This window comes from Odontesthes bonariensis, chromosome 22, assembly GCF_027942865.1.
Source record: "Odontesthes bonariensis isolate fOdoBon6 chromosome 22, fOdoBon6.hap1, whole genome shotgun sequence".
Taxonomy (NCBI): Eukaryota; Metazoa; Chordata; class Actinopteri; order Atheriniformes; family Atherinopsidae; genus Odontesthes; species Odontesthes bonariensis.
The window spans coordinates 24,729,433-24,752,603 of NC_134527.1; the positions used below are offsets into that span (position 1 = coordinate 24,729,433).

The 23,171-nt window shown below is 39.0% G+C and overlaps 1 protein-coding gene across 10 annotated transcripts in view; it reads right to left on the reverse strand.

Annotated features, from left to right (window-relative positions):
• The window catches only part of LOC142373170 (disabled homolog 2-interacting protein-like), a 179,708-nt gene continuing 156,537 nt past the window's right edge, over window positions 1-23,171 (reverse strand). For 9 of the 10 annotated variants that reach the window (XM_075456280.1, XM_075456279.1, XM_075456278.1 and 6 more), the window contains 10 exons: window positions 21,617-21,761; window positions 19,599-19,743; window positions 18,647-18,883; window positions 18,338-18,539; window positions 17,392-17,579; window positions 13,633-14,509; window positions 10,307-10,444; window positions 5,352-5,554; window positions 5,185-5,272; window positions 1-4,009 (listed from right to left, as the gene is read on the reverse strand). In XM_075456280.1, the coding sequence (XP_075312395.1) occupies window positions 3,842-4,009; window positions 5,185-5,272; window positions 5,352-5,554; window positions 10,307-10,444; window positions 13,633-14,509; window positions 17,392-17,579; window positions 18,338-18,539; window positions 18,647-18,883; window positions 19,599-19,743; window positions 21,617-21,761 (2,391 nt within the window). In that variant the 3' untranslated portion in view covers window positions 1-3,841. The remainder of the gene's footprint in view (window positions 4,010-5,184; window positions 5,273-5,351; window positions 5,555-10,306; window positions 10,445-13,632; window positions 14,510-17,391; window positions 17,580-18,337; window positions 18,540-18,646; window positions 18,884-19,598; window positions 19,744-21,616; window positions 21,762-23,171) is intronic. The other variant, XM_075456281.1, reaches the window with a different exon arrangement.

A 23,171-nucleotide genomic window follows, 5' to 3' on the forward strand; every position in this document is an offset into this window, starting at 1 on the left:
TTAAAATAGCTAAATAAAACTTTAATAGGTCTAGTTGCAAATGTACATCAATTGCACAGCCACATTTTGTCAACACAAATTCTTCTGTACATTATTGTTTTGTCACTGTCGTCAAATGAAGCAGAATCCAGCAAATACTTTATACTTTCAACATACTTACAAAAGTATTTTCTACAAGATAATAGAAAACATACATCTTTTACTTTAATTATAGCTTTATATTTTTATTTAATCTTTTGCCGGAGTGGTTAAATTGTGTCGAAAATTAGCTGTATTTTTCTGATTCATAAGATGAGAAGTTGCAGGATCATGAATGACATAAATGAACAGAATTGCTTTTTAGTCAGGGCAGATGTACTTAGGGATATTTGTGAGAGGTTTATTACAGTTCGCTTTGATTTTTGTCAAGTTAAAAGCAAGACTATGTGTCTTTTGGTGTTGAAGAGCCAAAACTAAATGCTAAACTGCTACCGAGCAGTGCACAATAACCATGGTGGGTTTAGCATTTCTTTAGCTGACAGTAAAAATTTTTTTGAATATAACTACCTCTGTTGGTAGATTTCATAACCGTTCAGCTTCATATGGAAAAAGCTCTTTTTTTTTTATCTTTGCCCTAAAGTTCACATATCAATTTTATGTTTTTACAATTACATTAATACTTTGCCGGGGAAAAGCCAGTGAAAAATTTACATTCACTTTAGAATCAAAACAACAACTACTTTAGCAAGTAGCTAAACAGTTGACTAAAAGTTATATTGTAAATCATAAATATTAGTTTCTTTTTCAAAGGTTGTCATGTTATCACAAACTGTTTAGCAAAAATGCTAAACTACACTTTAGCGTGTCTCTTAAATGCTATTGGAGCTAAAACGCAAGCAGAGAAGAGATATTAATTCAATTAATATTTGAACCTAAATGGCAACTTTGTAAATATTTTGCAAATATTAGTTTGTCATGTTAATAAGTTTAAGCTTAGTAGTAAAATCCCCAACTGTTTAGCTACATGCTAAACAAACTAATTTTATTTAGCAATATGCTGCACAGGAGACGGGCATGTTTTTTTTTGTTTGTTTGTTTAAAAAAATAAATGACCTGAATACACACCAATACATGGAGGTATTGATTGAGAATAAAAAATAAAATTTTAGCACCTGGCTATATAGTAATTTAGCATTTATCTTTAGTTCTGAGCTGCTGTAGTTAGGAACTGCAGTAACAACATTGAAATTCCAAAAATGTTGGCTTAAAACCTTAAAGTGTTTCTGAGAAACCAACACGTTAACATTGCTTAACAAATAATGTAAAATGAAAAAAATTGCTCAGCCTATTTCTTCTGTCAAAAGTAACATAGTCTGACTTTAATTTGTATACAGTGTTATACAATGCAGTTTAGGACAGAATGCTTGGCAAAGAAACAGTGGTAATAAATGTCAAAACATTTGTCAGAAGCAATTTGTTTCTGTTGAAATCAGAAAAAAAGATGTCCTGTTAATGTGGTATTGAATTTATTGAATGAGCTATTTCAAAACTCCCTTTTGATGGTGTTGAACTTTGCCACGTGTTTTTAAATAAAAGGAAAGAAAAAGCTGATGAAGACCAACCACAGAACTTAAAAGTGCATAGAGCTAGACTGATGCGAAAAACAGGATTGTGCTTCTGAATCTCACCAAGACTGGACTCAGCATGACCTGAAACCAGCAAAGAATTCATCCCGAGAGTCAAACTACCAATTTTTTTTGTCTGTTTTGGATAGTGATAATACACTGTAAATACAAAAAGTTTAACAGAAAGAACACTGAAAGGTTAATTGAATTGTATAGTTCTACCCATTGAGGACAGATGACTGACTGGGCTACTTTGTATTTACAATATCCATCATAATACAGCAGAGATTTAGCACAAGATACATTTACAAAAAGCTCTGTTAACATTAGGTAAAAATAGTGTGAGCATTTTATTTACACTTTCCCCAGCTGTCCCATCTTTTGATGCACTCGGGTATCATATATTCACGCCATGTCTGCAAGCAGCCTTTCATCACAATCATCATCATTATCATCCCTGTCCAACTGGCAACCAAAGAAATCAAATGGTGATATTGATGATACCACTGGCTCTCAAGCAAGGATGAAGCATGCAGAGCCTCACACCTCATGTATATATTCTTTTACAGGTTAAGAAAAACAATACAAAAATATACAAAACACAGATGCTGAGATGATAGTGAGGGAGACATTAGAAGGACCAAAACCCCATGTTGAGATCAGCTTTGAGTTCGCATCTTCACATTCAGAAGATAAAGGAATGAGGGATGTGTAATAAGAAAAAGAGACAGAGGACAGAGAGGTGATGACGAGAGATCAGTAAAGTCACAGTTTGGATGCAGCATACTTCATTACCACGGACAAATAAAGCAGTTAGAGAGAAAATGAAACGAAGGGAAGCCATTGTAACAATGGCTCGCCAGTCCAGTGTATAGTATGAGTGAGTGTGTCTTGACACGTCTCTCAATAGCCTCTGTGCAACCAGAGAAAGAAGACCACACTTGCACAGTGACTCGTAATCTGTGTCTTTAGAAGCAGTGAAAAGCACCAGTAGAAGAACGTGCGAGTTCTGCAAATTATGAAGGTGTTGCTTGAACTTCTGTACAGACATTTCCCTAAAATACTCTGTATACATCAGATGAAGGGTTAAGCAATGTGGACATATGAAGGATGATTGAGGTGCTGATCACTGCTGGCCGTGGTCTCCCTCTCCAGGGCTCTAAAGCAAGCTACACACTACAGTCTTTCATCACAAGAGAAGAAAAATAAAACTAGATTTCGCTTCTAAATAAAGGGCTGATTTTATATTTGAGTTTATCAAATATAGGTAAATGTGTATACTCTATAGAAGGAAAAAAAATGCATACATCTATATTAAATTCAATTAATATAGTATCACATATATTCCATTTACTTTAGAGTTTATTATACATTTAAGTATTTGCTATTTATTTTTGTATTCTTTACAAATCCACAGTATAAGTTGTGCCTTTTTTGCATGGAGGAGCTGCAGGGTAAAGTTGAGGTGTGTTCCATAGTTAAGGCGTTTCATGTACCAATAGCTTGTCACAAAGTGCACTACATGGGGTTGGAGGGGTGGAGCAGGGTCAGCGGTACGCTCAGGAACACACCTACAAGTTCCTATGAGTTAAAAGGGAAATAAAGATTGTTTTGGGAGAAAAATATCTATTTCTCAGCTAATATTTGGTTCTTTATAAACAATGACTTTGAAATAAAGCATTAGAAATGAATCCTTTTGACACAACTAAAGTCCACAGTTCATTGTTGTTGGTTTTAAATGTCAATGTTAACTTGGTTGTCAAGAGGTTGAGGAATAAAAAGGGAGAGGAGGAGAGGAGGGTTGCTAGGGCAACTGAATCTGGCGGTCGTCACCATGTATGGTTATATAGTGGTTCGTCCCAGGCACAGGCAGGCGCTTGAATTGTTTCAACGACTGCAAGTGTCCTCTGGCAAAGTATCGCCTCACCGACAGTTTTATGTACAAGCTCTGCCCCGCCTCCTCTGGCTGTCACTCTTGTAATGAAGGCCGTCTGGTGATATATCCGTCATGCCGAAGTTGCATCTCTTCTGGGTGGCCCCCCTGAGTTATGCCCTCACTTCTACACCATCTTTAAAAGCTGGAAATGTCTTCCAAAAGTACTGTCTTCTCTTTAAACACATACGCACACACAGTCTTGCAGCCTCTCCAACAGGCATGAATCCATGCATGCAAGGAGATATCCTCCAAACTGTACAAACAGGCATTCAACACTCACTCGGGGCAGATGTCAGTCTGTCTAGCAGTTGCTGCTGTTTCTAAATTCTCCATTCTCAGTAATCTGCAGTTTGGTGGGGTTGGTGGGGGAGATGCCGTTGCGGGTTTGCATGCTGTAGCGCTCCTTCAGCTGGGTGAGGGCACTCATAAGACGAGCGTTGGCAGCATCCAGCGATGCTATACGCTTCTCCTGCAAATAGATACAATCAGATCAAAATTAGTTTCATAAAAACTTCAAAAAACTGTCAAAACAGTCTTTTATATTTTTTTATCTAAACCACTTTAAAGTGTAATGTCACGAGGTTTGTTAAAAAAAAAACTTTAACTTCAATAGCTTGTCATGAATGGTTAACTTCAACCTGATGAATGCCTCCTGTTTGCTGAGATGTAATCATCAACTCACCCCTGAATTCCAATAAACACCAAAGCTGTATGGCAGCTTTGTTTGAGGACAATAAGGCACAATGTGCTTTATTGGAGACTGGAGATTATCCCTGCTCTTGTAAAAATATTACAAATTTAGTTGGGAATGTCAGTGTCAGGGACCCAGTAAATGAGAAAATATTACAGATGTCTAACTATGTTGTTGCAGAGCCACATTAAAAACAAAGAGGAATGAACTGAAACTGAAACTACTCTGACAGAAAACAGAAAATTCAGTCAGGTTTCATTTTCACTGATTTTAGCAACACATTTAAACTTCAAGTGAATTCACAAGACGATATTGTGATTAAAACATTATTTTTTAACATAAGCAGCTGTTAACAAACGAAAAAAACAAGATGAAAAAAATTATACCGGTTCTTGCTTCCCTCCCTGTCCTCATTCTGCCCTTGTTTTTCCCTTTTTTTCTGCCTGTTTACCGACGACCGAGACAACTTACTGCCTCACTGAATCCTGTTTGTGTGCAGATACAAGCTCTCATTACAGTGGGCGTGAGGGAGATTAATTACCTATGTGTGTTTGTGTCTGAATTTGTGCAAATGTTATGTTACAGCACAGTTGCTTATTCCCCCTCCCCACTCTGTGGTTAAGAGCCAGCCCATAGAGAGATCTGCACTTACCTTTCTGACTGTCTCCATGCTTGCAGAGTTTAGATATGATAGAAAATGGACACGACTAACAAAACCTCCATGGCAACATTTATACTTACACAATGTTTCTCCGCTAATTATAAGAAAAAAAGATTTAACAAAAGGGGTTTTCTTGTTTTTAAGATAAAAAAAAAAAAATCAGCCTGGATTAGAGCTGATGCAGCTATGAATTAAACATCTCTCTTTTTATTCCTGTGACACACGTGACAGCACGTACAAATCTGAAACACTGATCCATGTAGTCAGCACATTCTATTAGTACCAAACTGACCTGTGCATCAATTATCTTTTGTTTGGAGTCCACCACTGCCTGCATGTCGGAGTGATCCTTCTTCAGCTCCTCTTCAACTGACATCAACCTGGATATGTTAAGGGTTGAAGTAGTTATACATACAAAAAAAGCACAACAATGCATCTGCAGTTTCTTCTTCTTCCTACCTGCTGATGATGCTCTTCATTTGTAGGTCTTTGTCATCCTGCTGTCTGCGCAGGCGCTCCTCTGACTCCTCCAGCCTGGCCTGATACTCCATCAGCACCTTCTGGGCCTGTTCGTCCTGGCCCTTCAGACGGGCTTCATACTCCTCCAGCTTCTGTACTGATGCTCGTAGCTTTTCCTGCAGTAGTGCAATCTCCTGCTGGTACTGAACAAAGAAGTAGACACATGAGGGCATTTTCATCATCGCTGTTGTGATTATCATCATCATCATCAACCCTATCAGCAGGCTCCTCTTCTTCATTACCATCACTGACAAGAACAAAAAGAAATCTCTCCGTCGGATGAGATTATGCTTCGTCGCTCCTGAGTATAAATTATGTGTAGAGGAGAGAAACGTCTCTAACAGGGATCACACAGTTCATTTAGAAGCTATTCTCATAATTTTCATATTAGACCTGTTGTTGCATTTCAGAACAAGGAGTAAATCTTTGCAAAAAAAGGACTAAAAAATTTCAAATCCCAGTGCTTCCTCAGCCTCTGGTTTGGCTCTAAAAACCAATAACCTGTTGAGTAGTTATACTGCCAAAGAACGGATAGAGAGAAAGGTAAGAAGTGTAGGATGAACAACAAGAGGAAGAAGAGAGAAATGATGGATGCTGTCAATTAGTGGGAGCCAAGTCCGCTAGTTTAGCTCTGAAAATCTCCCCCTAAGCTATCCATAGACACCAGAAAGGCTTTTAAATGGGCTTACTTTAGGTCAGAAGGAGCAAGTGGAGAACAAAAATCTGACATTACAATGTAAAACAAAAAAAAGAAAAACAAATCAGCATCATATTTCCTGCTTGAAGAAGGCTTTGCAGTAGTGTTTTACGAGATATATAGATAAAAGGTGGGTCACATCACTCTTTTATGTGGCAGATCAATCAGTTGATCATTTAAGTATTCTTTCATGCTGTTGTCTGAGGATGATATCATTATGCATTCAATACTTTTTGGGGGTTTCGGGTTATTATTGGATATATCAAAATATATCACTGGGTTTTGAGAAACTATGATGCACATTTCCTCAGATATTTAAGCAAATCTTACAAAGTGAGGCAACTCCACTCTCATGAGAATTCAACAGTTTGTGTCCAAAACCAAAAATATAACTATAAACAGTATAATGGTAGGTTAGAGTTCAGCTACTGGTTTTACTTTGGTTTTATCTGACTAGTTGAAGTTTGCTTGTGATAGCTGATAATGGTTACTTATTTCATAATCTGCCAAGCATGTACTTCCTGCCCTTTCACAAATAAGGTGTGCTCATGCGTACCTTTGGCTGACTGCAGCCAACTTGATGTTCAATTTGAGCCTCTGGTGACTGAATTAATGTTGGACATCTTTTTATTTATTTATTTTTTTTTTACCATCATGGATTTACGATGATGGATAATCTCCTGAAAATACCTGATAGGGTAACACTCAAATCGGGGAATGCGTGATCACAGAGGAGGTTCCCATATATAGTGCAGCTGGATGAGACTAAATGCAGGGTCTGTCCTGGCCTGTGAGTTTTGAATGGCAGGTGAAATTCTGATAGCTTTCACATCAAGTCAGTGTGACACCGTATCAAATCAACTGTACCTGCAGTTTCAAATGAGGACTTCCCACATGGTTTTGTATTAAAAACAAAACATCTGGAGCGTCAGGTTACAAAATTAAATCAAATAAATAATCAGCTGATTAGTTAGAGTGAACATATTTCCAGGATGCAGTAATGCAAATTTCAGTTTGAACCTAATTTAATCAAGTATTCTGATGTAAATGAATTAATTGTTTGCATGAAAAAGGTCTGCTCAAAACAATAGGGCAATCCATCCAGCACGATCTGGATCAAACAGACCTGCTGACAACCCACATGCCACACTACTAGTGAATACACACAGTTCTAATAGATGATTTCCGAAATGTCGTCTTTCCATCCCCTTTAAAAAAAAATGCAACATCAGTAACCGACAGGATTCATGTAGAAGAGAAGCTATACGAGCATCCTGAAAGATCAGATCCAGCTGAATACAGCGAGGACACTGCTGGGATCACTTATCTTTCCTTGTCACCTCTTATGTATTCCACTGTCATTTTCCACCCGACCACTGAGGCATTTTCCCATCCACATGGAAATAGTGACCTCAAATAGATTTATCTTGTTGGCTGTTCTACTCTTCCTCCATCTCTAATATCCCTGTGCTCTTATCACAGGATCCCCTGAGAATGAGTGACATCTGCTGTGACCAAGCCTTTGTTCTGCTCCTCGTACCTGCGATGGTCTCCCTAAACCGAGCCACATGTCCTCCACTATGCGGCTGCATTGTCTCTGTCGCTCCGATGCTACAGATGTCAAAGAAGATCTAAGTATTTCGCTCTTTTTTTGGCTTAAAATGTCACAATGATAGTAACAGTCCCTTGCAAATGTGCATTTAAAATTAAACGGACTGAGGAGTGAAATTAACACATATGAATATTCAAAGCAAGACCAAACAAAAGATAGATGGAAAATAATGTTGGTTTGAGCAGATGTGCCTCTGCACCTGTTGTCCTAATGTTCCATCTGACACTCACTTTTGCAACCTTCTTCGGTTAAATGTCCATTCAAGCCAACATAGTTATTTCAAAGGGGGCAATTAAGTAGAAATAAACAGTTAAGAGGAAATATACCCAAAGCAGTTAGCCAGATATTGTATACAACAACTTAAAATTAGAATTTAAACAGATTTACAGGTGGATTTGATGTGAATTGCAGGCAGGCCAGTTATGCATCTGGATTCAGCAGCACTTGGTGCAGTACATGCATTATTGCTAAAATAAGATAGGCCTGTAATTTAAAATATATAAAACAATAGTCTTTTTTAAAGTGGTGCCATCAGAGTGCCTGAATATTTGTTTTCAGCCTCATCTCTTGCTTACAGGGAATTATCCAGGTTCTTTAGATCTTTTAGAGATATTACTGTATGTAGCATCAATGATGAGGTCACCTTTTCTTTACAATTTCAAGATGACAAACATTCTTAAGTAGTAAACTCCTCCTATCTCTATCTATTTGTTTCTTTTTATATACTTGATGTTTTTAATCATGTTAGTTGTGAGATGTTCCAGCAGTGTTTCATGTGCAAGTGTTTTCTTGGTAATACTGAACTCATTTCCATTTTTTCCATTTAAATTGTTAAAACAGATATCGCCATGTTTATACTTTTACATGCATTTTATGTAAACTACAGTTTCCTTTTTCGACAAAGACAAATATATAGATATTTTTAAATTGAATGTATAAGGTGTCAGTCATTAGAAATATTGACTATAACAGTCCTTCCCACTTCTTTAGAAAAAATACATGAAAATCAAAGCTTAAACATATCTTACATACACTGTTCAATGAAGCACAAAATATACTCCTGAAAAAACACTGCATTTACTTTTTGAATTTAGGAAATACTGATAATGTATTGATAATGTATACTGTAAATTCAAGTAAATTTGACATCCAATTATTTTTAGAGGACATAGCCTGTTTGTTAGAAAATTGGATAGAAGATTTGGCGTGACGTGTAAATGAATGTATATTTGAGACTATATAGACTGTTTGTAGCAGCTTGTGTCTGTGCCGCTGTGGCAGATGAACTGTTTTCCAATCCTGCTATTTTAAGGTGGCTGTGGCTTCTTTGTTAAGACTCAAGTTATTGCCTTCTTTGGTTGCTCTCCTTGCCTGGGCTGCTGGCTTCCATAAGTATGAGCTATGTTAGGATGACAGGTTCGTACTCATTATGGATGGAGGGGAAAAAAAGTGTGTGTGTGCGTGTGTGTGTGCGCGTGTGTTTGGGGGTGGGGGGGGGGAGTTTGGCAGCCAACCAAAGCAAGGAAGCTGACTGAATGGTAAAGGTTGGAAAGCAGAGGAAGCAGCAAGCAAAAAGCATATTTCTGTCTCTCTCACTCAGATACAAGCTACAACACATCTGTGTGGATGTAAGGCATGTGATTACACACACATATACATGCACTCAGTTTGGGCTTTTAAACGTCTTTCAAAGATTGCAAGAAAGAGGGACAGTTATAAGAGAAGGTTTTTGAGGGTAAAGGGAGATACTTTTATCAAGTTCAAGTCTCACTGCACACATAATTTCACATCGATATTGTGCTAAATAATGCACTTAATTAGGCTTGTTAGTGTAGCCTGAATAATTTCACCCTTCAAATCTTTTTGATGAGATGTTTAACCGAAAACTGACCGATTGTTTTATTTTTCAGACAAAGAAGTGCAAACACATGTTTTTCCCAAATTGCATATTTGTCTTTGGACATTTGGTTTGAATGAAACAAAACCTCCTCATACATCTACCTGGAGTTTCAGGCATGCCGTAGGCCAAACAACTGACCCTCTAACAGAGAAAATAGCCAGCAGATTAATTAAATTAAATTAAAGTCTCACTGCTGATAGAGTTCTGGTGCAAAGATATTTCTGCCCGTTCTATTTAGCCTGTTATTTGCCTGTACCCTCTGCCTCTGCTCAGTGTTGGCTGTGTGAATTACAAAAAAAAAAGAAAAAAATCACAGATAAACAGCCTCACCATCACTAAAAAGTCAATTAGTGAAGATGTATTATTTATACTCGTATTCACAACTAGATTAAAATGCAATATATGCTATTAACCACACTTTCATGGCATAAACATGCAGAGAATAGCTCTAAGTGACAATTTTGGTGTCTCACTAATCTCAGACTCAGAGACATGTCCAAAGTGGGACTAATACAGCAGATAATTAAGTGTAGAGGGGGTGTTTTCAGGAGGGAGGTGCACTGTATGAGGTGACTTATGAGTGGTAGAGGAGAGAAGGAGAGTTCAGTGGGAGTATTAGGGCTGAAGTTTGAGGTGGTTTGTGAAAGAAGGGTTTGGTAAAGGTCAGAGGTTGGATGGCAGGTTACCTTCTCCACCTGAGTTAGATCCTCCCTGTTTCTCAGTGACTCGGGCTCCATCCCCTCATGGTCTAAATACTGCACATTCATATTCAATAGCCAGGCTGCTGTGCGGTCCAGCGCACTGGGGTTCACTGGGGAGGGGGCCTAGTAAAACCAACACAACACACACACACACACACACACACACACATGAGCTGAGTGCAAGTGACAGGGAGGGGAAGGAGGGAGGTTGCAGTAACACCACAGAAACAACAGAAATAAGCTTGAAATGCACCAGCTCATCTGGATTCAAAGCAGCAGGTGGAATGGATACACACTTCTGATTTCAAACTCACACGGTAGCCCGCACACCTTGAAGCATGTTTTTAGACACGTGTGAATGAAAAAACCTAGAATGTCTTTAATGTGTGAACTAAGATCAGCCCAGAGGCTGAGGCTAGTTGTTCAAATGTGTCTTGGTTTCATCAGTTATCTGATGGGAAGCTGTGTAGAGAAGTGGCTGTGGGCTGTTACAGTTCATGAGAGGAAAAGGGGATTTATTTTTAGTCCAAGACACCCATTTGCATTTGATTAGCTATTCAGAAAGCTCAACTATCTCAATCTGAATATCTGAGGAATATCTTGACAAACTGGAATAAAAGAGTGAAGCTTTGTGTCAATCTACACATGAAATGTGAATGAGTAGTTGTTACTTATAGATGTACTGACACCCTGTAGAAAGTCTTATTCATTAAAATATACTAACAGAACTGAAATTTACTCTGAATCCCATTCCATTTGCAATGAAATATATAATCTTCTGTCCGAAAAGTTGGTGTAAAAAAATAAATAAAAGACAGAATGCTGTGATTTGTAAAGCCCATAAACCAATATTGTAATCACAATTGAACATGAAAGTGAGACATTTAAGTATTTTATGAAAAATATCAGCTCAAATCTGATTTGATGGCAGCAAGGCATCTCAGAAAAGTTGGGACAGGGGCGACAAAAAGCTGGAAAGGAGAAACTGGAGGAGCAAGTTGCAATTAAACAGGTTAGTTGGAAATAGCTCAGTGACATTATTGGGTATAAAAGAGCACCTCAGAGAGGGAAAGTTTCTCAGAGGTAAAGATGGACAGATGTTAAGCAATCTGCAAAAAATTCATCAACGTAAAATTGCAATAATCCATCATCTACAGTACTTTGTATCATCAATATATTGAGAAAACCATGAGACATCTCTGTGTGGCATCCTCCAGACTAAAGAGGAGTAGGATCATTCAGCTGGTATAGACATTTTTTTTTTTTAAGAGAAGATCAGTTGAAAACATTTGGAGATTCATGTGACACATAAATAACAACAGAGAACAACAGGACAAAATTCCACAACCGAAAGTAATACAACTTTTAAATATTATTATTAAAAGAAGAAGTTGATATGCTTTCTATGTTCTATTGTGAATTAAATGTTGGTTCATGGGATTTTCAAACCATTACATTCTGTTTGTATTTAAAGTTTTTACAGTTGCAAAACTTTTTTGGGAACTGGGGTTTTGGTTAAGGTGTTTAAGTTATGGCTTGATGAAGATTAGGAAAAACTTCCTAGGAAGAACACTGCAGTGATAAACAGAGTCTACACAGTGTGGCTTTAACCTATACGGATGAGAAATCTGTGTTCTGAGCTCCTCCACAAAGTGAAGGTGCTTGTTTGGTGCTATTAGTGAGTCAATAAGTCTAAAGGCAACCCTGTTTAATTGGATCAGATGGAGGCATGCTATACTCTGCCATGACTGGTTGTTTTGCTGCACAGATGGTACTAGTTGTTTCTGTCAAGCGTTGCCAAAGCTCCAGGCATTCATAAGGCGTCTGCTTATTTTATGATATTTACAACTGCATTTCTGCTGCCTGCCCTGTATAAGTTTAAAAACCTCTGGGTTGTGATTTTACAGACCTGCTTAAAGGGAGACTGGTTTCATAAGGTCTCTGTCACCAGTTAAAAATGAAGAAACTAGTCCCAGAGCTCAAAAGTGACACTATCATAATGCCTACATTTATCGAATACTCCTATAAAAAGGCAATGCAATAAAATCAGACATTTATAAACCCCCTATAAGAGATGCCAAACAACCTATCAGAGCATCGTTCCCCCAGCCGATCCAGTTGTGCACCATCCACATTTGTCCCTGTGCCAGTAACCATTGGCAACAACTAACCAGTGTTTTTAATTACAGTGTGTGGTCCTGACCTGCCAATAATGAACCCAGACTTACCTGTGGGGACGATTTTAAATGGGATTCTGCCATTGAAAGAAATGACATTCATACAGCAGCAATACACCAAGCTGGAAATGTACTCTATCTGTTTGTATCCATGTTGCCTGGGCACATATATATTTAGCTAATAAGATACTAATTGTGCCTCCACCACCCTTAGTCTCTTCTCATTAAACATCACCACTAAAACAGTGGTTCTGCGATGAGTCGCATGTATACCAATTACTATTATTACACACACTGTGACTGTAGTTCATTAGAGTACGGTGTGCTTATTCTGAAAGTGCACCCACACAGCCTTTCTCAGCATGTACAGCATAAAGCGACCCAGTCTCACAGCAAATTGTGTAATAGCTATCTTGGTCCACAAGGGAAAACATAGTATTGTCACAATTTGGCCCCCAAAATTGTGACAATACTACGGTTTATTTTCAATACTGGTTGTGCCTTGCAACCAGGTCACGTGACTATCAAGTTTCCCTCAGCGAAAAAAAAAAATGACCGACAGTCATTTTCTGTGAAAAATATTTTAAGAAAGCATCTGCATTTGTATGCATTTTGATGGCATTTCTACCGAGAACTATGCATAATAGTTTCATAATCTTTGTTCAGGAATGTATACGATCTTTATTTTTATCAGTTTCGCCGAAGATTTTAGTATCTCCTTAAAAAAACGTAAGAATAAAACGTTGTCTACCGTTGCTAAGGTGGTTGCTATGGACGCCCTATGTCACCGACCTGCGCCAACATTCCCCGTACTTTATGTTTAAAAAAGAAAATAAATAAAAATATATGTATAGACCAAATAAAACGTAGTATTGTCACAATTTTGGGGACCAAATTGTGACAATATTACGTTTTCCCTTGTGGACCAACGTAGCTATTACACAATTTGCTGTGAGACTGGGTTGCATAAAAGGGTCATTCTGTAACAGGATTTTTTTTTTTAATCATTGCAATTCCATGTAATGCCAGTGAGTCAGGTGTAGTTGGCTGTGTTGAACAAGGCCAAAATGAATATGATCCTTAAATGTTGTTAAAGCTACTGCACTCGTGGTTCACACATTGTGTAACCCGTACCTGTTTGTGCTGAGTTCTCTGCTTGGTCTCAGGACTGTCGGCTTTGGAAGAGGAGGACTGCTGTCGTAACCGAGCTCCACTGGAAGGCCAGTCTGGTGATGATGTCATCATGTTGCCAGAGGAGGGCCTGGGATAGGGTCCACTGCTGAGCAGATTTGGGGGTGTGCGGCCTCGAGTAATGCTCTGAGGTGGAGGTTGGTCAATCCTCCGCTGTGGACCAGCACTGTTCTGTCTGGGGATGCTCGGCTGGTGCTGTGTCTCTGTGAGGGACAGCTGTCGGCGGTTGAACTCCCCTGAACGTCTGTACTCATCACCACTGCTTCCCCCACCTCCTCCTCCGCCTTGGTTCAAGAAGGCATGTTTTCCTCCGGCTGGCCCATCTTCATTGTTGCTATGGGAACTAACAGAACTATGGCATTCTGAGCCTGAATCGGTCATTCCACGAGGGGACACAGGCAAGCATGCGGCCATCTGGTAAACTGGATTCTGGAAGGATAGCGGGGCTAGCAGCTGGGCGGGTCGGCCAGGAATGCTTTCTGTGCCAGGGTTGGTGGGGGTCTGGCCAGGCCTCCTCAGGGTGGGACCTCCAGGAATGTTCCCCTGTTGGACTCTGGATGACCAGCCTCCACTGGAAGCTGGGCATTCACCTAGAGTATCTGAAGAGTTAAGACCTGTACCACCGTCCAGACTTCGGGGGTCTTGGAGGTCCACCATGGACAGACTCTTGCTGCCATTGGCCATGCCCAGGTCTGGCTCATTGGTCTCAGAGTAGCTTGAACTGCGTGCAGGGGAAGGCTGGATAGCTGAGTTCCTTGTCACAAAGAAGATGTCCTTGTTCTCTGGGGTGGGCGAAGGTAACCTGGTGAAGTCAACCAATCTGAAAGAGGCAGACCAAAAAGTTTTAATCTAAAGCTTCAGTGAGATTATAAAAAATGTCCTTTTCGAGAGTAGAAGTAGGTATAACAACAGCTACTATCAGATTGTGTCAAATGATTATTAGCAGCAAGCAAATCCATCAACAGTTACACATAATTATCTCATAATGCGCATTTCTTCAACCCCTCTAAAACTCGTAACTCTTTAAAGCAGCCTTCCTAAAGACCCAATCTGCTCTGATTGGTCAGACTGTGAGACAGATGCTCAATTTTTTTTAAAAAGGTGTGCCAAACAAGCCCCTAAAGAGGCATTAGGAAAATGTGTCTCATGCTGATATTAACAAGTCTTGTACTATGTAAACAGACTTTTCTTCCTTGACTTTAATTGATTCAAAGTACACTTAGATTTCCCTTTAGGGTAATTAAATTATTTCTCAATTAAATACAAGTCCAGGAAGAAACAGCTGGACTTCATACCATGTGTTTCAGGCAGTTAAAGAGCAGTAATCTCGGGGGGGGGCAACTCCATTTAGTGGTAACTTAGGGCCTTGTAACTCTCCATATCCTTTAGACTCACAAAAAAGCTACATACATAATGCAAAGAAAAAACCCAATTTGACAGTAAACACATTTATTAATGTCTGTGTTTCCTCCCTCTTACCCTAACTGTCCCTTTCTTCCTTCCCTTCCACAAGCAGATGAAGGCCCGACTGCCAGAAAACAGCAAAGACGACAGCAGCGACTTTTCTTCCGATAATCTCCATTATTCATATCATGCTCGTCTTCTACCACTTTTCTTGTCTTTCTCCCTTCCATTACCCTTCCTTCCTGTCTCAACTTCGTCGCCGTCTTTTCGTACACCTGCTTTTCATGTTGAGCTCATTTAAATTTCTGTCTCATAGCTTTCACACCCATGCGCTCGCACACATCCATGTGTGAGCAAACAGTGATTGTGATAAAGTAACAATGGAAGGCTCTGACATCAGGTTATATTGGACCAGCATTTAATTAGTTCTATTGATCATGGGGCCTGATGAGCATAATATATTCCAGCCATCTGACTCTCTTGCCATTTCTCCTGTTGTCACCGAATAGTTCCATCTGTATGAATGTTTTGTGATGGTGGTGCATTTACTTGTGGCTACTGTTCATATAGATTCATCTTTTACCATGAAATAATAATTCTATACAAAAAAAATATATGGTTAAAAATAGACGAATAAAATTCAATTACTTCTTCAGAGGAGTCGGTTTAGGTCCATGAACCTTTTTTGTACATATATGTCTCTTTCCTGCAGAGTTTCTATTATCACATCCAAGAAGCTAATCTCCAAATCAATTCCAGACCTGACTTGTAATCAAACATGCCCAGAGGTTTTGCTGGGGTTTGTCTGTAAAGGGAAATCTTTGAAGCACTGTTTAAAAAAATAAATAAAAATTAAATACCAATAACAACTGTTGGTTGTTTTTTTCCTGATGTATAAATAAAGATTGCTAATATCTTTAGTAATGTGTTCTGCAGTTGTTAGGAAGATACAAAACTGCATATCTGTGATGCCTTGAAGGCGTAAAGTCAGAGGAGAAGAAACATGAAGCATACAGGCAATATTTAAAGAAAGGCAAATTAGCTAAAGCTAAAACTAGCCATAAGGTGGAGACAGTCACAAATCAGTATGCCACAGTCACAAATCAGTATGCCTCTGCTCAATTTCATGTAAGATAAATAAAGGTTTTCTGCAAGACACTGTCACATGGATTTAATTTGAACAAATATGCTCTGTACATTTTTATCCATCTGTCCCCAGCTTTGGAGCATTAGTTACAGAGCAATAATGTAATTTGTATGAATATTCCTGGTCAACTGGCAAAAAAAAAAGAAAAAACTCTGCTGTGTAGAAACTGTGTCATGATCTGGTTTGGCTGTGGAGCTGTTCTGTGTTCTGAGTTGTAGGTTGGGCTGAGCAGGCTTCACAGAACACTGGGGCGGAGCCTGGTTGCTGCCTGCTGCCACAGCTGTCCTTCATCTACAGTCATCAAGACTCCTTCTTAAGGAGCACCAGACTTTGCCAGATTGTGAAACCATTTTCAGTGGTAATCAGGCCTACATACTTTTTCCTCGAGTCTTGTTTAACCTGTAGTTGTTCTCACTACCCTTTTCACTTCCCAGAGTGTTTCCTGTGCCCAGTTCTCTGACCCATGAGATCAGTACCCACCTGGATTCTTCTCTCTGTTCCCTGCTTGGACCCATTACCTCTCCAGTCTCCATTCCCCCGGAGTAACTCGCTCACCTGTTTTTTTCTGCCTGCTCGCCCTCCTACCACTCCGGATTCATCTCCCCAGCCAGCCGATCTCAGCTCACCCCTCTTTGTGGATGGTTTTTCCCTGCTTGCACTGTAAGACCTCTTAACACCCAATTTTGGATTTTTCTGGACATAACTTCCCTGAACTAATTTTCCCTTAATTATCTCTCCATACAGTTATCCTGCCAAGGTTTTTCTTTCCCCCAGCGTTTTTCCGGCCGTTCTCCCAGTTCTCCTTTTCTCACTAAATAAACTTGTGTTGCCCTGGTGATATCTTGCGTTTGAGTCCATTTCTCGTTTTGGCTTTAGCCACCATGACAGACTGGGAGATATTTGGCTCTGCAGCAGCCAGATGAAACTGTAATTTATCCTGTAATCACGGTGTGAATAATGCCAACAATAATCTATTCACACTTGTGGCACAAATTAGCTGCAGCTCACTTAAACAAGCTGATTCTATAACTTTCAGGGCATCCACTGCATTTTATAGTCTTTAAGTTACAAACTAATGCAAGACGAGTGAGTGTCCCCCAAATAGATACATTCAATTTGTGTGAGCTATATGATATCACTGATTTCCTCACCCTGAGAGGTCATTGTCTATGACCATCTTCTGCAGGCCCGTGGAAATGCTGCAGCCCGCCTCAGCAGGAGGTGAGCCCACGTGCTCTGAAGAGAGTCCGGGTGTCATCGGGACACTGAACGGATTAGACAGAGCTGTGTTCACCTCTCGCAGGATCCTGGGCAGAGGACCCAGCTTTGAAGCTGCACTCTGTGAAGATGGAGAGACAATTACGCATAAGCGGCTGGGGCATTAATTAGGTTTCATTTAAGTTTGTTTGGCTGAATGTCATACTTCCACCATTTTATTTCCATCATGCAATCGTCAATAATCCTGTTCAGACAACATGATGAATAATGCAGTTGGATGGCCAGTCTGATAAACTGTAGCATCAACCAGACTCTGATTTCTAAACTACTAAAAAACTAAGTTTGAGAGAGCTGGATGATCTGCCTCCACCAGCTGCTACCAAAGTTAATGGAACCATCTTTTTAAATCCATTAATACGCCTCAACCAGCTTTTGAGCTTCACAGTGCTCCTCCCTTGTGCACTGCTTATGTAATAAAAAAATGAATTATTGATTCATGTGGGGACAAACATCTCGATGTAGTCGAAGCATGATTCAAACACCAAAGCTTATGATAATCTGCTGAAAACCCTAACATCTTTTTGAGCATCTGGATGCAAAGTTATGCATAAGGATTAAAATGAGTATTTCAGATAGAGTAGAGGATCAGTTAAATTATTACATAGCAAACCCTGTAGAAATATTTTCAATAGAAGCTACCTCATTATTAGTGATGAATAAAATCTCTGCTGGTTTTACCAAAGACATGTTGGTACTCTTGCATTAAATTATTTAACTGAACTTTGATCCAAAGCAAAACAGAGTGGTGAGCAAACCAGTTAACAATTCAGGCTGAGCGAGAAGTCCTCATGACGGTTAATGAGGTATATTCTTCAGTACCTGATCCATCTGGGAGACCACCTCAGAAAGAAGGGAGTGCAGGGTGGAAAGTTCCCTGCCAAGGTCGATGTAACCCTCAAAGCCTGCCGTATTTGAGATTGTCTCTGGGTTTGAAATTTCCAGCAGGAAACGCTGCATATTGGTCCACTCGTGCTCCAGGAACTGGTTCATGAAAGACATGTACTCCTCTTTGTTCCCAAATCTGTTGGCAAACGGAGTGGAGACAACCATTTGCAAAGTTCCATGACTCTGTTTGGTACGCAAAGCTGCCGCCTTAATTCAGACACATAAACAACAACGAAAACTCACTTGGTGAAGTTGGCCAGGTTTTGTGTGACTTTAGCAATGAGAGTGAGTGTTCGAGCTGTGCGGTCATCAGGATACTCCTGCATCAAATTGAAAAGCGAGGGAGACATGATGGCTGGACAGAGAAAGCGCAAGAACAACGAGGCACTTATCAAGCGCTCGCTGATGTCCGGCCGACCCCGGTTGCTGCATTCTTGGCGCCACGATGCAAAAACCTCCTTCAGTTCTCGTGGAAAGACACTGTTATGAATCAGACAGAAAACGTTGATCAGATGAGATTTTTTTTGTTGTTAGAAAAAGAATAAGAGATAATCACTAATATTATTACCAACGTGATGTTAAGTGCTTGTAGATATTACGAGCAGAGAAAATGTCAAAATGACGAAGCGCTGGTATGTGCTGGACAATAAGTCCACAATCGCTCATCCTCGTGCACGCTCAGACGGAGGATTGGATCTAAGAGAAGTTTTGGTGCAATCTATTGGTTTCCTTAGCCAGGCCACGTTTTCTTTAAATTGGCTGTGTATGAATGAATTGAACTAATATGGAATTGAATGAATTGGATTTGATTGGATTCTGATTTGATTACAATGAATTTGATTCTAATTGGCTTTAATTGGATTGTATTATTGAAGTGCCTTGCGATGACCAATGTTTAAATTTGGAGCTGTATAAATAAAACTGAATTGAATTGAAAGTCCTGACCTCAATTTCAATTTGTTGTGAAAACTCACATATCAAAGCTCCAAATAACAGATATACTGTACACTATATTTAACAACTGCTTCTAAATCACATACACAATTTTGATGTAAGATGCTTTGCAATTAAAGTCTGCCTACATAAGACAAGATATAAAACAAAGGATTTTGGTCTTATTATGAAAATTAAGAAGGCAAAAATTAAGATGAAGCCTGGATATATTACTAAGGATCAAACAAGCTCCAGTATTCACCAATAGGAGTTGATGATTTTGCAGAAGGCCAGCTCACAGCACATCTTCAGGTTACTCTGGTGCTCGTGCAGGTCACCCGATGAACACTTGGATGGATCCACTTCACAGTTCTCATCTGACTCGTACAGAGCCTTGATGAACTCGCCTGAAGAAAAATAAATGGAAAAATGACTATGGAGTAAAAGAACATATAGAATTGATATATGTTTCCCTCTTTATCAGTGGAACAATACAGTAAAGTGGTTGAGCAAGTCACCATGAAGTAGAAATGCTTCAATGAGTTAACAGCCCATAAAGAGAACCCAGCTTTAGTTTGGCAGTGAGTAGAAGTCCCTAAAAGAGAGAGGCTTGGCTATTGTTCCCAGTCTAAGGTCTAATTCCAACAGTTTAGCTTGACATTAAACAAATAAGTCTAAATCAGTCCTGAAATATACATGCAGGGAAACAAGTGGCATTTCTATCTGTGAAAACAGCCAGTCAGACACACACGGCACAAGTAAAGGACATGAACACACACCGAGCGCTGATGTTGGCAGCTCACAAAGAAAGAAGGGATGGGTGCCAGAAAGGATGTGTGCCATTTGTAGATTAAACTACCTGGATGTACATTTCTAAATTAGGTAGTGAGAAAAGCATGTCGAGTGTGTAAAGAGCTTATTGTTGGAGCAGCACATGGACAAACATTCTCCGCTAAACAGTGATGAATATTGCACTAATTTTGAGCAAAGCAATAATGTTTTCCAATTTCTGTCACTTTTTAAAGTTTGTTAACACCCTTTGACTCTAGCTCTGTTTTAATGAACCTTGCTCAGTGCTCCGTTCACACATGAAATAAATTATGAATCCAGCATCACTTTATCTAACTGAGCTGCAGTTCAATGGCAGATAAAACACAAAATTCCCTTTTCATTGTGAATATCAGTTTTGGAGTCATGGTCTGGGCACGACAGAGACATAAAAAAGAAAAAGGTAAATTTTTTCCATTTATTTTCCAAAAATTAGAACAATAGAGGCATACAAAACTTTGTTTGCATCTATATTCCTTGAAACTATCAGCATCTGTTTTACATAATTGTTGTGGTTACAACCCCTGGTAAAAATGATGAAATCATCACTTTTGGGTGATTTCCTTTGGAAATAATCACTCAATCATGAGTGATTCCAGCTGTTAAATTAAATAATTTTGTGTTATATCCTATTATTTTTTTTGGAGAACATCTTTTCAAAAACGCCCAGAGCTATTTTTTTCTTTTAATTTGTTATGTTGTGTCTTTTTAATTTGAACAAAGTTTAGTTTCTTAAATAAAAAATCCCAGCACTTTTCTAACTTTTCTTAAACAGTGATGAATCACTCGTAGAGTATTGAAAGTCATCGTGTCCTATCATAATGACCAAAAATGGACCAAAAATGATTAAGTTAATTGTGTTAATTGTACAGTACGATGGTTGGTCTTGAAAGACCCAGATCTAACTAAAAATTACAGCTCAACATCCTCCACTCTTTGTCCAAATCTCTAAACCAACCTAACTCAGATCAGCTGTTATCCTCCTCCCCTTCAGTTTTCAAAGCAAGCAGAGCCATTTGTTTCATTTCGTTGCAGTGGCTGTTATTATTGTAATGAAAGATGTGCTAACCTATTGTCCCTATTCCTTTTTCTTTTTTTGGGGGGAGGGGAGGTGGACAAAAATATGGCTTCTGTAAAATACAGTTTACACAGTTACTTCTGTAAGCTGTTTTGTTTGGCTTAGAAGTTGGTCAAAATTAAGAACGAAGGCAAGAAATAGAGAGTGGTGAGAAAGAAGAAAGGGGGCCTTATTGTAATGTGGAGGAAAGGTACAGACTTTCACTGTCCGAACAGACTTCGGACAGTGAATATCTGTGCAACATGAAGCACTGAACTAACAAAATCTCATTCAGCACCATTTGGTACCAACACCCCTCACCTTGTTGTATTTTACAGTTTGAAATGTTGTGTATACAACGAGCCTCCGAAACAAAAAGTGAAATGACCACTCACCAAGTGCGTCCTGCAGGTACTTCTGTCCCACCAGTTTGAGGTATTCCTCAATTGCCTTTGTGGCGAGTGTGTTTTCTCTGAAGATGAGGTGCTCATTCTCCCCACAGCGGTCCACCTCAGACATCATCAAATCTGTGAGGAAGTCCTGCAGAGACAATAATAACAACACAGGCGCAGGGTTAATACGTGCGCTCCAAAATCCAATGTGATTATAATATCTCTGTATAATTAGGAAAACATCTCTATCAACTAATTCCCTAAGGGTGGAATGGTGCATGAAGGGGCGGTTTTTGCAGAGTTAAAGTTAAACAGAGGATGTAGACCAGAAATGAATGCAGATTCCCATAAAAACATTTAAAAGTAGCTTCAAGAGAGGTGATGGCAGGAGGCAGGTGGAGGAGTCTATTTTCAAGGACATCAGAGAATCTATCTGATGCAAGATGAACTCTCCAACTGTCACAAAGAGGATTTCAAATAACTTCAGTTGTTGATTCATTAAAATCATTTAAATGTTTTCTTTTTATCCATTAGTTGAATCCAGTAAGGAGAAAAATATTCTCCATGGCATTGCTATGGTTTGTGCCAAAATTACTAGAGTTAAGCGACAAGATCCAGCTGGCAAATAATATTATCAGCCACACTATTCATATTTTGTCTTGTGAACTTTTGGCGATTCCCTCAGACCTCAAACCAATACTCCAAGTCTTGGAGTATTCCCTCTGCTGTCAGGTTATCTTACACGATAACGCATGTAACAATGCCTATGTATGGTCTATTTTTATTGATACCATCATACAGTATATTTAATTATATTCAACTTTCAGGTATTCTCCTGTCCTCCATTGACATCTGACAGTATAATTATTCATGTCTTTGAAACACATAATTATATGTTGTTGTGACATGGTGGATGTGGTAATCTGCAAATGAACTGCCCTTCTTGGGAAAAATTATGAATCAATCACAAGTAACACAACCCTTTAAAAAGACTCAAAAAGACTGTTCCCTTGTCTGAGCCTGGTTGTTGACGGCGATTTTTTGGGGTCCTTTGCAAGTAAAACCCAAAAAACAAACTAACCAATTTAGTTAAAAATAAACAACTTCCACATCTGATTTTCAACATAGTAACAGAAAGCTTTACGCATGTGCTGTTCCTGCACTGTTTGGACTCTGCTGTGTATGAAACCAGACATGTGAGGCCCCAACAAAGACAGCAAGACACATCACGCAAGCAAGAAGTGCTGAAAATACATTTGAGAATAAAATCTTTTCTTTTCATGCGTTGTGCAGCCTGAAATAATGCTTTCATCTTAATTAAAAAATGCAGATGAGTGACAAACATACTGTTTTAGTTATGTTGTTGTTTTATTAGACCTGCAAATATTGGACCAGCAAAAGACAAATAGAACAAAGGATTTATTGCTAATTGCAAAGAAAACTTACAAAGAAACCACTAATATTCACACACACTGCAACATTGTTCTTTTGAATGTCTAATATTTATTAATATTTTCTCACACGATTTGTTATTATATATAAAAAACTTCCTCTAATA